An 18,211-nucleotide genomic window follows, 5' to 3' on the forward strand; every position below is an offset into this window, starting at 1 on the left:
AGTGTACAATGACTGGGCATGTCAGGTGTCTTGGACATGGGTAGGGAGGGATTGGACACGGGTGGATGGGATGGAGTCGATGTATGTGGAAATTAATTCAGTAGGACATGAACAAGCTGAAACAATGGGTCTGCCAGGGCAGTTTTGTTTGTGGATTTTGGTGAGATGAAATGGTATTCTTTTCAGGTAATATTGCAAAATATAATGTGCATGTCTATCTTTGGATTAATATGGTATTTCGAAACTCATTATGGTTTGTGTGTAGAGCAAAAAATCATAATTTGCATCTGTAATAAACATGAAGCTTGCTCTCACCAAAACAGAGAGATTCCCTCTCTTCGATCCATCCATCTCCCACCCCTTCCTCTGCCGCTGAATAATAACTGGCTTTCTCTTATTCTTAAGTATGATGATGAGTCTCAGACATGAAACATTCATTGTTTCTCTTTCTATAGATCTGCCTGAACCACTGTGTTTACAGCATTTCCTGACATTATTTTAGTCATGTTCATCATAAATATACTATGAAGCCTCAGTCCAACTGAAAGTTGCGAAATGGTGTAATTTTCCAATCCCTCACGATCTCTAATTTCTCACTGGCGTACGTGATATTTAACCTGTTTCCCAGCAGCTTCCTGCAACACTTTTGTTCTCTGATTCCTTCTTTGGTTCTGTTCAAACTACATGGATATTTAGGAGCGGAACAGCCTGTTGTTATCTGAATTATCCTATGCTGCACGTGGTTTCATCAGTTTGGGTGCGTGCCACCTGTCAGGAGTTTGTACCAGGCAGCGTGCTGGAAGAAACAACATAGTCCCCAGTAACATGAGATCAGTGAGCTCAAGTGGCTTGTCAGTTGTCAAAAGATCTGCTCCAGTGGGTATGTATCTTGACATTTTAGTTACTAACATTGATGTGAAAGGGTATGTGACTAGAGATAATATTTGCATTGAAGATAGAAGGTTACTTCTTCCACCCCTTTTGTTTTAGTTCAGCGCTTGGTTCACACATGTAGTTAAATTTTTATTCAGTTTGTCAAACCAACAGTTCTTCTGAAAGTATAATAATATTTGGAGAGGAATGCCAGTGTACATATTTTGCCATTGCTTAAGAGAGTCTGTATCGAACATTTTAAACAAAGCGTGGACATGTGCAAGAGCTTTAAGCACTATTAGCATCAAGCGGATATATCTGACTTTAATCCTATTTACGGTCTACATTGGACAGGTGTGCCAAGATTGGATCAGACGAGGCCTCAGCTTACAGTAATATTTAAGCCTGCAGTGGTCCATTATATGTTTGTTGCACCTTCATTTAATGACTGTTTAATAACACTGCCAATGCTAATGCACATTGGTCATGTTTGTATTTGCTTAATTTAGGTAGATGATTTTTCAAATTTCCAAAGAATAGTTTTAAAGTAAATATTTGTTTTAAAGAATCCCATATAACTGACATTTAGGGTTGTACTAAGTCCTTCTCTTTACCAAATAAAAGGAACAAAGCTGTTTGTTGCATCAGCTCTCAAAATATGCCAACTTCAGTGTATGAGAATTATGCTGCCTTACAGATGCCACAAATGATTATTTCAATGTTTGTAGATTATTCCTGATATTTATTATCCTTGTACCAGGTTGATGACAGAATGTTTTCAGTTTTTATTGCATTGGTTTACTTTGCTTCCTAGTTAACGAAAAATGACAAGAACACATTTGTATTTATGATGGACTTTGCAAGCCATCAAGGCTAACTCACCAGAGCCTCATAATGCCAATTAATTACTCACAAATGTTCTTTCTTAATTTTAAGTAAACGCGGCAGCCGAACAGTGAATAACCCACAAAAATTCCTAAAATCCTAACAACGTATCTGAAGAGATTTCTACATTATCAAGAAGTCAGAATGGTGTCAATTTTCCTTCATTCCTTAGCTGGTTTAATATTAAAGGGTCTGGTTTCAGTTTACGTACATCATTTAATATTTTATATGTTTTATGCACCACACCTTAACCATTTTTTTCAGATTAAAGAGCTTTCCCTTGTGATTTTTTCCCGATAACACAATTCATTCCAAATAGAGAAACGATGAGCTGTTCAGTTCAGTTCTGATTGATTAGATACTTTTAAATCATAGTGGGCAAAATTTAATTTATCTCTTGCTCTAGATTTTTTCATTTGCAATGTAATTTAACAATCATGTAAATAATCCAACAATTTAATGTTTATAGTGTATACACATTTCACATTATTTATGATAATGCTAAACGGTACACCAGCTGAAATAGGGTCAGCTACCAGATTTGTAAATCAACTCATGAGTCCTTTCAATGGACAGAATAGTCATATGATTAGACTAACTTAATCCAGTCAATATGCCTGTGTGATTATCGAATTATAGAGTAGTCGTGGCCCAGTCGGTTTGTGGAATATGCGTGGTCTGTTTTTATAGTGTTAACAAATTGGAACCCATCACCTGCTCTTTATGTTCTTCAAAAAGTTGTTTTTCATTTTGTTTTTTCTCTTTGCATTAAAATAATGTTTCCTCTGTTCCTTCAGCTAATTACAACAAATCTTACGTTGCTATTTTTCAGGAAAACAACTTCAATATTTAGTCCATTAGTATTTTAACTATTTGCTTTTGTTTTAAATGTACATGTTTAAGCACCATGAACCACTGTAAAACCTAAAATAGCTTTCTCTTAAAATCTTTAAAGGAGCCAATTAAGTCTCAAAATCCTGCAGAATTACCTGTACCAGAGTGAATTCTGATGATTGCCTTGTAAAGCTTTGGGGCATTTGGATGCTTTGATCATAATTCTGCTTTAATATGTTCGATTCCATTAATGTTTTACAATGTAAGAAAAAGCCACTTTGCCTGTGGAAAATTGATGTTATAAATCACAAGTTATATAGACAAGTTAGTTACATCAGAAGAAGGGTAACCTGTCAATTGTAATCATGTTATTGACAGGTTTACCATTGTGGTGGTGTGAAATCTAGTTATTCTTCCACAATATTGAGTACTGTACTACTAAAAGCAGAATATCTTTCATTAACACAGCCTTTTGTAAGCTGGAGTACTGGATAAAAATATCTGTTAGTAATCGTCTTTACTTTTTTTCTTGTTTCTTTGGTTTAGTAGGTCCTACTGGAATATTCAACTATTTTGTCAATAGAAATCCCACCTAATGGCCAGGGATTGCATGTGAATAATTTAAGTTTCATTCTTAGAACCTGCCGACAGTGTAAGAATGAATTCAGTAATTTCATCAGCGATGCTAATCACCATTTTATCTTTATGCACCAGTAAAGTTAAACCGCAGCTAGGTTCCCCTTCCCACAAACCCCACGCCCTTCACCATCTCTTCAGTACTAGCAATAACATTCACTTTCACATTGTGTTTCTCTCACAATTAGTGCCCTTTTTCCTACACATGCTGCTGCCTTCCCTCACCATGCACCCTATATGCCGCAGAAGCTTTGCAACCTGTCAATAACCACACACTAATACGATCTGACTTTCCTTGCTGGCAGACAACAGAAGGGAGATGTCAAAAACTGCAGGAGGCCTACCAGCTATTCAAAGCAATGGAGGAGGCCACCATGGAGATTGTTGGCAGAGGCAGGGCCTGAAACAAAGCAGATGGCATGGAAAGGGGATGTATCCTGAAGGAAATTTGGTGATCTATTGTTGGTCACAAATGATTAGTCCATTTGAGGATTCCTCTGACCTTCCATTGTCACTCTTGCAGGAAATTCAGCAGATCCTTCAGGGAAATAATAATCTGATGGTAAGGGATTATGTTTCTACATGTTCTGGGAGATTTGGTCGAGAGATGACACATGGAAATTGTGAGGTAATGCATTTTAGAAAGTCAAATAGCAGTAGGTTGTATAGTGTAAATGGCAGGCCACGAAGAAATGTCAATGAACACAGGGAACTTGGGATTCAAGTCCATAGTTCTCTAATAGTGGCAACACATTAGGGTGATAGGGTGATATATTTTATTTTTTATTTTAGTTAGTTAAGTGTTTTGTTTGGAGGTCTAGACTTTTTTATTGGGGGTAGGGGGGGGGGGGGGGGGGGGGGGGGGGGGGGGGGGGGGGGGGGAGGGGGAAACTACCTTTCAGGGTCCCTACCTGGTCGGAGAGGCAGCTTTTCTCCGGGCTGCAGCTTCGACCAGTCCTCACGGCCTACCAGCAGGCCTGGAGCGGCTATTCCTGTCGGGGACCGCCCAGAACCTCGGCTTCAGTGGCGGCACAGCGCTGGAGCGCTATCGCGGAGCGGAGCGGGCGATGCCTTGCCCAGGTCACCGCGCTGGAGCTCCGGTGAGCTGAAGATCGCTGAGGAAAACATCACGGAGCTGCGGGACTGTGGAGCGACCAGCTGCGGGCGGCGGCGCTGACTTTACACCGGGAGCCTGGGATCTCTAGATGAGATCGCCAGTTGTGGAGCACCAACCGGCGTGGCCTTGTTGGCTTCGGAAGTCGCGGCCTCCAGTGCGGATGCGGCCATTCCAGGGTTCCCAAGCCGCTGAGAGGACTCTCCCGATGCCAGAGCAACATCACCCGGCGAGAACGGCCTGGAACATCGGGCCTCCGTAGAGGCAACTGTGGAGGCCTCAATAGGCCCGACTATGGGTGAACTGGGGTTGGGGACTGGACTTTGTGCCTTCCCTCATAATGGGAACCATTGTGGGGGATGCTCTTTATGTTTAAAACTCTTATTAATGTTATGTCTGTATTCCTTCTTTATGTGCTGCAAAATGGCAAGAAGAATTTCACTTCACTACACCTAGGTGTATGTGAATGTGACCAATAAAATACCTTTGATACCTTTGATAGATGGCATATATCATGTTTGCCTTGCTAGGTCAATGCATAGATTTAAAGCAAGGGACATCAAGCTTCGTTATAAAGTACTGTTTAAAGGGAGAAAAGAGAGTTTTAAAGGGGATCTGAAGGGAAGTGATTTTACACAAAGGGTGGTTGATGTTTGGAACTTGATGCCAGAGGAACTAGTGCAGGCAGGTACAATCACTACAATTAAGAGGAACTGAAATTAGCACGGTATAGAAAGAGGACCTAATGTGGGAAAATGGGATTAGTACAGATGGGCAACAAAGGTCAGCATGGAAGTGGTGCGCCAAAGGGCCCATTTCTGCGTTGATCAACTGACTATGACTGAATGACTACATGACTATTTCTGAGTCTATTATATAAGATGGGAGGTTTTGTTTTTTCATTAGTTTATTATTGTCACGTGTACCGTGGTACAGTGAAAAGCTTTTTGTTGTGTGCTATCCAGTCAAAGAAAAGACTACACATGACTACAATCGTTATCCACAGTGTATAGATACAGGATAAAGGGTAGAAGGTTTAGTGCAAGATAAACTGAAAAAGTCAGATTAAAGATAGTTCAAAGGTCTCCAATAAGGTAGATGGGAGGTCAAGACCGCACTCTAGCTAGTGAGAGGATGTTTCATTTGCCTGATAACAGCTGGGAAGAAACTATCCCTGAATCTGGAGGTATGCGTTTTCAAACTTCAAACCTCTTGCCTGATGGGAGAGGGGAGAAGAGGGAGTGGTCAGGGTGAGACTGGTCCTTGATTATGGTGGTGGACTTGTTGAGGTAACATGAGTGTAAACGGAGTCCATGGAAGGGAGAACCTCCCATAAGCTAACGATATATTCCTGATCCCCCAATCTGCCTCATTGTGGCCCTTGCACTATTTTTATCAGCACTTTCTCTCTGGCAATAATACTATGTTGTGCACTCTGTTTTTGCACCATTGGTTGTGCAAGTGTATGGTTTGATTGTACTCTTTATTTGTATGCTACGAGGCATACCATACGTTTGTCACTGTATTAGGCCTTTCTCACGGGGCGACTTGACGCAAGAGTTAACCAGAGTTTAACATCGTGGGAACCTCGTGCGTTAACAGTACGGCATTCGTGGACCACCGTGGACCGCCGTGGCGCTAACGGCAGGTAATCGTGTAACTTGGTGACTCGGGAGAAATTTCAAGCAAGCTTGAATTTCTCCAAGAGTGACTTGTACACTTGTGGTTGAGCATTGCAACATTATATGAACGTAGTGGCCAGTGCGATATCCGTTTGATATCCGTAATAACTCTTGCGGTTACCGTGGGAACTCCTGCGAACGGTAAACCCGGAAGCTGGACAGAGGGGACAGAAGGTGAGTAAAAATTGTCTTCTGTGGGATTGAATTTAAAAAATAAAGATTTGCATCCGCATATGGACATCAACTTATTCATGAGTTATGTTAAGAAAATAACTATAATCTTTAAAAGGGACTTTACTGAAAGGTCCCGCATTTTTATGGTCCCTGAGAAATTTTTCACATGTACTTCTTTGAGAGATACAGCTCGGAGTCCTCGCCGACTAGCGATCGATGCCTTTCCGAAGCAGGGTCCGGAACGCTACCAATCAATGTTTTCCAGAGACCCGTGTAAGGAGTGAACTGCACATGCTGGTTTAAACCGAAGACAGACACAAAAAGCTGGAGTAACTCAGCGAGTCAAGCAGCATCTCTGGAGAAAAATAGGTGATGATTCGGGACGAGACACATCTTCAGACTCAGTTCCGATTAGGATGTCTGAAGAAGGGTTCCGATTCGAATCGCCACCTATTCTTTTTCTCCAGAGATGCTGCCTGACCCGCTGACTTACTCCAGCTTTTTATGTTTTTCTTCCCAGATCTGACTTGGGTAACTTAGGTAACTTACACTCTCTCTCTCTCCCCCATGGTCAGGATCGAACCCCGGTCTCTGGGGCTGTGAGGCAGCAACTCTACCACTGTGCCGCATGTAGTCAGATTTAATAAATTGCTGGTGTTGCTTCCAAAGACAGAGGCATTGATAATATTAGATCAGAATTGCATCTTTCCGCTAATAGTCAATTATTAGTCAATTAATAATAGAATCAATTATTGTTGGTGACATTTCACCTACGAATATCAGACTATTTTCGCAGAGGTAAGGGCCAATTAGGCATAGCAAAAGGTATGAACACTTTAAAACTTTTTTTCCGACTATTTTGTCAAATGCAAATACAGGGAGAATGATCAAAGTGCTCACATGGCTCACTCTGTTAGAAGCGTTCTGAGTTTAAACGTTAACTTGCTTCTAGTTCCCTCCTACAATCATCCCGAAGAAGGGTCCTGACCAAAAATGGAATCTATTCCTTTTCTCCAGAGATGCTGCTTGGCCCGCTGAGTTACTCCAGCATTTTGTGTCTAACTTGCTGATTCAGCCAGGTTTTGATTATCAAGGATTCTGCGCTGACTCTTTACAAGTACCACAGATCCCCACCTTTATAAATTTCTATTTGGCAGTGTTTTCTGTCTCAGGAATTTCAGCCCTTTGTCTGTAGTTACCGTCATCAAATATAGACAAAGGGCTGAAATTCCTGAGACAGAAAACACTGCCAGATGGAAATTTATAAAGGTGGGGATCTGTGGTACTTCTGAAACACACGCTGGAAATTTAAACTTGGGCGCAATTAACATCATCTAAGTAATGTGGCATCTTCCTGCAGTAAAGTCACAGCATTAGTACAGGCATGTCTCCAAATGAGCCAATTCAACCAAGGGAGGATATTTATAGTGTGTGAAAAAAAAGTGACATCATTTGTGCCACGTGACACTTCACAGTTCACAATGTTCATTCAAGATTTAACGGGAAAGCTCGGGAGACGGACAAGTCACTCGCACAAATAACAGAAATGCCGAGTACCGTGGGAACTCTTTATCTGCCCCCCGTTATATCGTGTGATATCGTGCTAGACCACGGCCACTTCACTCTGGTTACATCTTGCGTCAAGTCGCCCCGTGAGAAAGCGCTTTATCTGTGGCAATAATAATCCAATATTGATACTCCTGGCTGGCCTCCTTTCGTCTATCCTCTATAGATATGTACGTCATATCTCGCACTGTCTTTTTCGTCTTTCACTCTTCTGCTCTCTGAACGACAGCGCCTCAATTGTATCAATTGTCCACCGATGACCCTGCCCCAACCCATGCCTGTGATCTCAAGCCTTGCAACCCTTTTGAGATTTCTACTAATTCTGATTCTCATCAATCCATAATTGTGTTGGTGTTGGGGAGAGAGCCAGAAGGGAGGGGTCTGTTGGAGGTTACCTAAATTGGAGAATTCAATGTTGTCACCATTGGGCTGCAAGCCACCCAAGTGGAATATGAAGTGCTGTTCCTCCAGTTTGCACAAAAAAAAAATGAAGGATAGAAAGTCACGGTAATAACAATAGGTTAGCTTGTGATGGAAAACAAAAAATCAAAATGTAAAGAATAAGACATGGAGAAAAAAAATTGAGAATGTATAAATTAGCAGGAAAACAGTTACCTGTGACCCATTCTATGTGATAGGATAAAATAATTAATGAATGATTGATCTGTTAATGGTATTAATATTTTCAGATTTTTTGCTGTGCTTTGGATGCAGGTGATGGTGCAACGATTTCCCAACGCGAGGCAGAATTTCTGGATCTGAAAGAAGTGTTTGCTGTGAAGATGAAACGTCGCCGATCTATGAAACAGCATAATGGAGGAACTCTTTTAGGAATTGCCATCTTTGTGTGTGTCAACAAGGGGCAAAATAAGCTCAAGCACCGTGTTATTCATCTAAGCAACTTAAGTGAAGACCATTGCAACATTTGGTTTAAATATCTAAAAGATCTTCTGAATGGTAAGTGATGAAGCATAGTATGACAATGATCTGCTTGATTTCCAGTTACTTAGAGAGTTGACCCTCTTTTTCAACAAAAGGTGCAAAATTGAACATGGCTATGTGATAATCTATGCACACATCATCGAAGCAGAAGGGAATCACGAGTCATTTAAATTTGTTTCTTATTGTTTTGTCATAAGGTATAATTTATTGACAATTATCATTAATGCAAGAAAGACTTCTATATTCAAAACCCATACAGTGAGTGTAAGATGTTTACAATTGTGATTTTTATATTCAGGTCAATATTTACTACAGTAAACCCTTGCAATTACAGACCTCTATATTACAGATTTCTGTTATAGCGGGAAGAGGCATCCGTTTGTGATGGCGGTTGGTGGGCGGTGCGTTGCATAGTTGGGCAGCAGAAAGGCGGCAGCGGGGAGAGAATGAGCAACAAAACACTGTTGACAGGTTTGCAGCGGCTGCCGCTAAGCGAGGTCCCGGGGTGTTGGATATAGACGCAGCGTGTGCTATTGCACCTGCGTCGCCCTGGCAAAGGGTGCCTCGGATGTCTGGTAATAGCGCGTGGCTCCATTGCACTAGTCCCCACGACTGCAAGGTTTACAAATGAACTGGCACCATGTGGCGAGCTTCTGATGTGCTTCTGGTTGTGGGAGTGGAGAGCGTCGAGCAGCTTGAAGGCGTCGTGAGTACCGGGCCCATTCCTGGTGCACCGGGCTCTACTGCTCCACTGCTTATGAATACTTGTGCCGCTGGTTTAACAACCACCTCCCCACCCCCCCGATGCCACATTTCCTCCAACCCAGTCTTGGGTTAAACTAATACTTATGGGCCTTTCCACGTTGGCGATTTTTTTTGGCGACTGTCATAATCGTAGCAGGTCTCTGAAAAACCAGCGACTGAAACCAGCGACAATGTCCACGACAACCTACCACCTAGTCGACTTCAAGCTACCGACAACCTATTAGGACGTTCACTTACGACAACCTACGTCCACCCGCGACAAGCTATGATAAGATACGACCCTGTTGGTAACAACTGAAGACAACTTAAGACAATTCAGTCGCCGGTACTTGTCGCCGGTTGATGTAGGTAGTCACCAATGGAATTCACCAAAGTCAGAGCCGGCGACAACCTAAGTCACCTGGCAACAAACTACGCCATACTGGCGACAACCTACGACAGCACCTATGTCAGGAGAAGTCAAGCTACGCTCATTGGCATCAAGCCAACTGTCGCCGAAAATGTTTGAACATTTCAAATTCGAGCAGCGACCAGAAAAACACTACTATTCTTTGGGCGTCTGAGGAGACTACTCTAGTCGCCTAAAAAAAAATCGCCTAAGTGGGACAGGCCCATTACCCTCCAACATTTGGTTGTATCGGACAATCGTCATTAACGGACTTCATCCCCCCCCTCCCCCCCCCCGGTGGTCCATTTAAGTGAGGGTTTAGTGTATATTAAAAATTGGCTTACAGAGTGCAGTCTGGATTTGGTCACTGCTACTGGATTCTCTGTCATTCTTCACCAAAGGCGATGCTAAACTTCATAAGGAAACCTTTTATTGATAGAAAATAAAATGTAGAAAAGTAAGTGGCCATTCAGTTATTTGCACTTGCGCTAGAGCTATTCAGGAGCATTTCCCCTTTGGCCTAATTTATTTTTCATTTTCTGAAATTTAACATATTCTTTTGGATTTGGCTGTTGAATCTGCTTCTACTTATTTTGCAGCAAATGGGGGAGGGGAAGGCATGTACGATGAATTTACTTAAAATTAAAGAATTCATTTTAAGTAACTTAATCTTAGTCTCCCCCCCACCTTGCCCCCTCCCTCCGCCATAGTCGTCTTACCAGTTCTCCACATTGTTTCTCTTGAGATCACACCGTCCCTAAGCAAAAATGGGTCTAGCAGGTACTGCCCTGCCTGAGGTCATTTGTGACTGGCCCAGATTGGTCCTGGTCTTTTTTTGCCTCTTGTGTTTCACCTCCGACATGTACCATGCAGGTATCGGAGGCATTTGACAAAAAAAAATAGCACTAGAATGGAAATTCTCACTTAGCAAATACATGGAAGTATAAAGCAGGTAATGTAAAATGGATTTATACGATTTGCAAAAAGCAAAATAAAAATTATGATGTACCTGAGATGAATTAAAATGAATGTAAAAATTGAATGATAGAAAAAATAAATTAAAAAAACATTTTTTTGCGGGGGTTACAAGACTTCCCACATTATTATTATTTCCGAAATCCTAACTTATTCAAAGTTCACTATAAAACTGTAATTAACTTTTGTTACTTTATTTTAAAAAGCGGACCTGTAGGCACATGGAACAAGTTTATGCCTTGCATTTATTTGTGTGTAATTCTTGTGTGTAGCTGCATAGCTTGCAAAGAAGCAGGGTATATCACTGATTTGTACCTCTGTGATTGCCAGAAGTGTCTATCCTTTCTACCACATGTTAATAGTGTGGACTAATGGCCCTACTGTTATTATCGCAAAAACTGGATCGCTAAGTAGGCTGGCTTTATTGGGCAATTTAAGTAAGTTTTTTTGCACATCATTAAGTTCAATTATCTGCTGTTACCTATTTACTTAATCAGTTGAGTGCCTTTGAGTCCTGTCTGACCCTTTTATTTAAATTGCTCTTAATTGCAAATTGTATCGGCATGCACAACACAAAAGTATATGTTAGCATAGGGCAGAGTAGTTTTATTGCTTTGCAGCGTGTGTGGAATCGGATTACCACACAAAATGGCATTTACTGAAATACATTTTCATACCTCACTGTACAATCATTAAATCTTTTCCATATCGGTTTTAAATGCCCTGGGAATAGTTGGCTGAAATTGATAGCCTTCTCTTTTTTTACTGCTCATGAAACGGTTATACAGCAAGGAAACGCTTCAGCCTAACTTGTCACCCATCTAAGCTAGTTCCATTTGCTCACTTTTGATCCAAATCTCTCTAAACCTTTCCTATCCCTGTTTCTGTCCAAATATCTTTTCAATGTTATTGTACCAACCTTAACCATATCCTCTCGCACTTGCTCTATAAGCGTACCGTCCTTTGTGGAAAAAGTTGTCCATTAGGTTCCTACTAAGATCTTCCCCTCTCATCTTTAACCTATGCCCTCCAGTTCTTTATGTCCCCTCGTCTAAGCGAAAAATACTCTGTGCATTCACTCTACCTGGGCCCCTCACGGTTTTATACATGCCTATAAGGTCAACCCTCAGTCTCCTACATTGCAAGAAAAAAAGTCACAGCCTGCCTTACCTTTCCCTATAACCCGGTCCTTTAAATCCTGGCAACATCCTTGTAAATGTTCTCTGCATTATGTCCAGTTCAATGGCATCTTTCCTATAGCAAAGTATCCATAACTGAACACAATACTCCAAGTGCACCTCACCAACGTCTTGTACAACTGCAACATAACAAACATCCCAATCTCTATCCTGACTGATAAAGGCCATTGTGCCAAAAACCTCCTTCACCATCTCATCCACCAATTATGCCACTTTCAGGGAACTACTTACCTCCGAGGTCACTTTGCTGTGCAACACTGCCCAGAGCCTACCATTCACTGTGAAAATCCTAACCTGATTTGACTTCCAAATGTGCAACATCTCGTACTTGTTTGAAGTAAATTCCATTTGCCATTCCATGGCCCACTTACCAACATCAAGAGTCTGTAATTTGTAATCAGCTTTTTCACAGTCCATGATACCGCCCATTTTGGTATCTCCAGACTCACTAGCTGTGCCTTCATACATTTTCATCCAAATAGTTGATGTATATGACATACAATGGGACCAAAAGTCACAGGCCTCCAGTTCAATAAATAGCTTTCCACCATTACCCTTGACTTCTTACCATAAAGCCAATTACATTTCCAATGAGCTAGCTCTCCCTGGATCCCATGCAGGTTGAACATGTTATGCAGCTTTAATCAGCTGTTCACCAAATACCTATGATCAATTGATTTGTATCTACATTAATAGTTACTTCTTGTTAAATTGTCTATACAGCTCCCTTCATTCAGTATGATAGAGATTTTGGTCTCAAATTTTACTTGCTTACTTTAAAAAAATGTTTTCAACATCACTGCCCTATTTAGTGTGGGCTGTATTTCAGCAGCTGTGAAACACTTTGTGATATCTTGAAGACATGAGAAATACTCTACACACATCGGATGTGTTGGAAGCAAGTGCAGATGCCGGATAGACACAAAATGCTGGAATAACTTAGCGGGACAGGGAGCATCTCTGGATAGAAGTAATGGGTGATGTTTTGGGTCGACAATAGACAATAGATGCAGGAGTAGGCCATTTGGCCCTTCGACCCAGCACCGCCATTCAATGTGATCATAGCTGATCATCCCCAATCAGTACCCCGTTCCTGCCTTCTCCCCTGACTCCGTTATTTTTAAGAGTCCTATCTAGCTCTCTCTTGAAAGCATCCAGAGAACCCGCCTCCACCTTCTCTGAGGCAGAGAATTCCACAGACTCACCACTCTCTGTGAGAAAAAGTGTTTCCTCGTCTCCTTTCTAAATGGCTTACTCCTCATTCTTAAACTGTGGCCCCTGGTTCTGGACTCCCCCAACATCGGGAACATGTTTCCTGCCTCTAGCGTGTTCAAGCCCTTAACAATCTTATATGTTTCATATAAGACCCTTCTTCAGACATAGAGAGTCAGCGGAGAGGGTGACATAGCGATAAGGAATGTTAAAATTGGTTATTGATGTAACATAATGAATGAGAAGTTGCAGGGCACATAATTGTATTATATAACGGGACCAAAATAGTTGCAGATTGAGAAGAATATCAAACTTTATTATCTACTTTATTTAATGCAAAGGGCAATTGAATATTTTGATGAACAAAATAAATAATTACTTGGAAGGCAGAATAGGGGTCCGTTGTGATAGTTCTGAATTTAACATGTAGGTATGCTAACAGTATTGGAAATGGGGAAAAGAAAATCTTACAAAAGAAAAAAAACTATATAAAGTTTAATTCCAAAGTTAATCAAAATGGTGCAAAATCTACTATGAAACTAAAACTGTGCAAGTCTAAAAGGTTGACAGCTTCAACAGTTGAAAGCATTTTGAAAAGCTAGATTTGGTTAACTACTCAGGCAAGCATTACAATCATTTTTGCAGATTGATTTGATTTAACTGTCATTGGAAAAATAATAGTGGCTTCTAAAATTGCAAAAATTAACTTGATTTGGTTAAAATTATACTAATATGCCTTTATTGAAAATTATGATGGATTCTTATTTAATACAAATGTGTAATAAGACTTCATACAAAGATGAACTGCACTCTTAATTTTCAAGATGATTTGCCATTTAACTCATGACCTGTGATTTGTATTTTATTTATCAGTTTCTATTATAATAAAAAATGTTACTGCTTCAGTTCTACAGATAAGAAATATGGTACAATGTAAATTGAGTGTGCAGAGGTCAGAACGGAGATAATTGGTGAAATCAGAGTAAAATATAATTATTAATAGTTTATTTCCTTTTAAACTTTTTATTGAACATCTTGAAAATGTATAAATATGATATTCTGCTGTAAACTGAAATTTGTTTTCAAATGTTACTTTCTGAAAGGCCTGTGGAGCTTATCAGCAATTAGGAATGCTTTAAAGTTTGTTGGAGGACAGTGGGAGCTATATTTTGCACCATGTTTCATTGTAATATTCATGGAGTCGTGGTGCAATCATTATGTCTTTGTTTTTTATTGTTTTCATACCTTTGACAACTGCTGCGTATGTGGATGAAGACACTTATGTGACAAATGGGTGTATTCAGTGCAGTCATGCACAATCTTTCATTTGATTGTTATACATTAACTTTGGCCAGTTTTACATTACCTGTCTAGAAGTTAACCTGTCATTCTTTGTAACCTTGGATACATTCTAATCAGGCTTGACTGTGTTTATTTAGATCCATAACATTTTATGAAGTATTGGATTATATGTGAAAATATCTGAGATTTATGTACACTTGCTTATTCAGTTTTAGTCTACAGGTACAAAGTGTGATTGAGAAAAGGGTGAAAAGAGAGGCACAGATGTGAAGCTGACATTTGAGTCTCTGCTGGTCTGTCAGTCTTTGTTTTCTGGCACCCTGATTAACCCTCCGTTTTCATGGTTCAACAGCTCTCTCATAGATCAAGTTTAAACTAGTATGTATTTGTAACGTAGCTCTTGAAGGAACAGTTGGTCGTTCATTATAGGCTGCTATTTTTCGCAAATGGAGAAGTAATGGTGAAAGCTAAATTTATAATTGTAAACTAATGCAGCCAATATTCCAAAATTCAACAAATGGCACAAAGCATGTGGATTTTCCAAACCACCTTGCTTTTTCTAAATAAAAAGTAATATATGCATTGCCTTTGTCACCCTTTTGATAGCACTGAAATGTCTTCTATTAAATGTACTTTGCCAGTTCTACATTGTTGTGTAGTTGTAAACTATTGAGGTAGCATTTAGAATGTTTTAAGAGGTCTACTGTTAAATATTAGTGATAAAGTATAAAGGTTGAGCACTCATTGCTTCACTTAAACCTTGCAACTTGTGTTTCATATTCCAAACCTATACATGCATTTAAAAATATATTTATTTTTAAACGGAGGGAGACCACAGAAAACCTGCTGCAGATAGGTATTGCAGGATATCTGGTGTAATTCCCAACAGATACGTTTCATTTTGTGTTTTATACCATGCTTTTGAATTGTGGTTTCTTATTACACAAAAGAAAATCTTTCCATTTGCCAATAGACAGTATAGTCTGGAAACTAGTGTGAGGGATGTTTTTTAGGTCATTTTTCTTGATATGAGTTTCAGGGAGCGAGACGACACACTGGGCTTTAAGATCATATGCAACAGAAGAGGTATTCTTCAAAGTATATTTTTGATGCAGTATTCTGATTATTGTATGCAACATTAAAAACATGTGTAGGAAAGAACTGCAGATGCTGGTTTAAATCGAAGGTAGACACAAAATGCTGGAGTAACTCAGTGGGACAGGCAGCATCTCGGGAGAGAAGGAATGGGTGACGTTTCGGGTCAAGACCCTTCTTAGACATTAAAAACATGTTGCTATATGTAAAACAGCTTATAACATTTAACTGCAGTTTTTTTAGTTCTGTAGCTTGGGCTGTGCACAGTCTCTGATAAGATCAGCCATGATCTTATGGAATGCCACACAGGCTTGAGAAGTCAGCTGGCTCCTGTTTCTGGTACTGCTGCTCCTGTTTCTTACATTTTTCTGAAATGTAAGATTGTGTGTTCGGATATTGATTTAGAAATGGCATATTAAATCTGCATTATGGGAGGGCTACATTATTGGCAGTGTTATCTTTCAGATGAAATGTTTTGGTCCAATCATTTTATGTGGAGTTAAAAATATAATTGACAAAGAGCTCCCCGAGTGGTACGGCTGACATTTGTCCCTCGACCAAAGTGACTGAAACGACAGGTTAATTGGTTGTTTGATTTGTTGCACTTGGGACTTGATATGCACAAATGGGCACCTGGACGATGGTATTAAAGACTTCATATCTAATTGATATAAAAATGAAACCAATAATTGTTTTTCCACAACTGGCAATAAAGTCTCAGTAATGACTGAGTGTCAGGTGATGCTATTCAGAGGCACCATCATTCAATTGTGTAGGCAGTCTTAAAAAGAAGGCAAAGCTGTGGTGAAGCTTTATTTCCTTCAAAAACTGCTAAGCTTTTTTCAATTTCTATCAGTCTCATGAATTCAGTAACATTTGAAAATTATTGCATGAAATAAATGTTTAATATGATTGAGCGTTTTAGAAAATAATACAAATTAATTGAAGCCATAAAAATGCGGTGATAATTATAATGTTACATGCAAAAGTATAATTCAAATAAACTTAGCTTCCTTTGACTCCACAGGCTTAGAATCCCCAGTGAAATCAACGGGGTCTCAATCCTTATGCCAGGTCTTATCTGGCATGGGATCAGAGTGTTGATACTCCAGCAGAGTGCGGGGGAATCCCAGCAAGACTGAGCTCTCCATGAAGAGTTCAGTGGCAGAGTGTAGTGAGAATTCTGCATTATACCCTGTGTGCATGGCCTATAACTATTCTTTAGATTGACTAGCGTTTAGGTGATGCGATCAAGTGCCCAAAGGTCTGAAGCAAATAATGATCCTGAGGTCGGATATTTGGTAGAAAGCCAAACTCTTCAAAGCTTTCACAAGAGGATGATCCCAAGGATCAATGGTTTGGATTTGGTTGTGCGAGATCACAGCTCACATTTGTTGATCACATTCTCCAAAGCTCGAAACTTACTTGGTATTGTCGACATATAAAATCTTGACAGCGGAGACAGTTTTGTGCAGAAAAGCAAGGCTCATGCGTCTCATGGGCCTTGCATTTCTTTGCTGTCGATGTTGTCAGTGTTTTTCGGTGTCACTGACATTTACTATACTTTCTATTAAACACCAGCGTTGTCTTGATCACTGAAAACAACATCCAGGATGTGAGTCTCTTGCTTACAGTCACTACTTATGTGGCTTATTCAGATGAGTTTTGGTCAATGGCAACCCCCGAATTGTTGATGGTAATGATTTGGCAATGGTGAAGTTGCTGAATTGTTGAAAGCTGATGATTAGTCTCTAGAGTTGTTTATTGCCTGGCTATTGGTATTGGTTTATTACTTGTCTTGCTATTGGTTTATCACAGGTACTGGATACAATGGAAAAACCTGGTTTTATGTGTTATCCAGGTAAATCATACCGTGCGTATAATCAAATTATACGTGAGTACAACAGGTTGTGCAAAAAGAGAAAGGAAACAAAATGCGGAAAATAGTATTACAGCTACAGATCAAATGCTGATTATAAAAAAAAGTACGAGGGCCATAACTAGGAAAAGATTGGGAAATCAGGAATAGATCCTTAGCTTATAAGAAATGGCATGTTCAAGAGTGTGATAACAGGGAAGAAGAAGCTGTTCTTGAATCTGCTGCTAGTTCTATCAAGCGTTTGGATCTTCTGCCCTGTGGGGAAGGAGAGAAGAGGGAATGACTGGGGTGTGAGTGACCCTTGATTATGTTGGCTGCTTTCCCGAGGCAGTGTAAAGTGTAGATAGAGTCATTGGGAGTGATTGAAGGGGGAGGGGGGTATGGATGGGGGAGGCTGGTTTGTGTATGAACAGTGCTGCAATCCACAACTAATTTCTTGTGCTCTTATGGCAGAGCAGTTACTCTGGTCCAAGACCAACACTGGTATGGCACTTCTATTACTAGATAGATAGATAGATAGATAGATAGATAGATAGATAGATAGATAGATAGATAGATAGATAGATAGATAGATAGATAGATAGATAGATAGATAGATAGATAGATAGATAGATAGATAGATAGATAGATAGATAGATAGATAGATAGATAGATAGACAGATAGATAGATAGATAGATAGATAGATAGAT

The 18,211-nt window shown here is 40.1% G+C and overlaps 1 protein-coding gene across 2 annotated transcripts in view; it reads left to right on the plus strand.

The window, feature by feature from the left end:
- cerkl (ceramide kinase-like) overlaps positions 1-18,211 on the plus strand; it is a 112,224-nt gene that overhangs the window by 25,118 nt on the left and 68,895 nt on the right. For both annotated transcript variants that reach the window (XM_055637866.1, XM_055637865.1), the window contains exon 2: positions 8,479-8,721. In XM_055637866.1, coding sequence (XP_055493841.1) covers positions 8,479-8,721 — 243 coding nt within the window. The remainder of the gene's footprint in view (positions 1-8,478; positions 8,722-18,211) is intronic.

Source organism: Leucoraja erinacea, chromosome 7 (assembly GCF_028641065.1).
Source record: "Leucoraja erinacea ecotype New England chromosome 7, Leri_hhj_1, whole genome shotgun sequence".
Classification (NCBI taxonomy): domain Eukaryota; kingdom Metazoa; phylum Chordata; class Chondrichthyes; order Rajiformes; family Rajidae; genus Leucoraja; species Leucoraja erinaceus.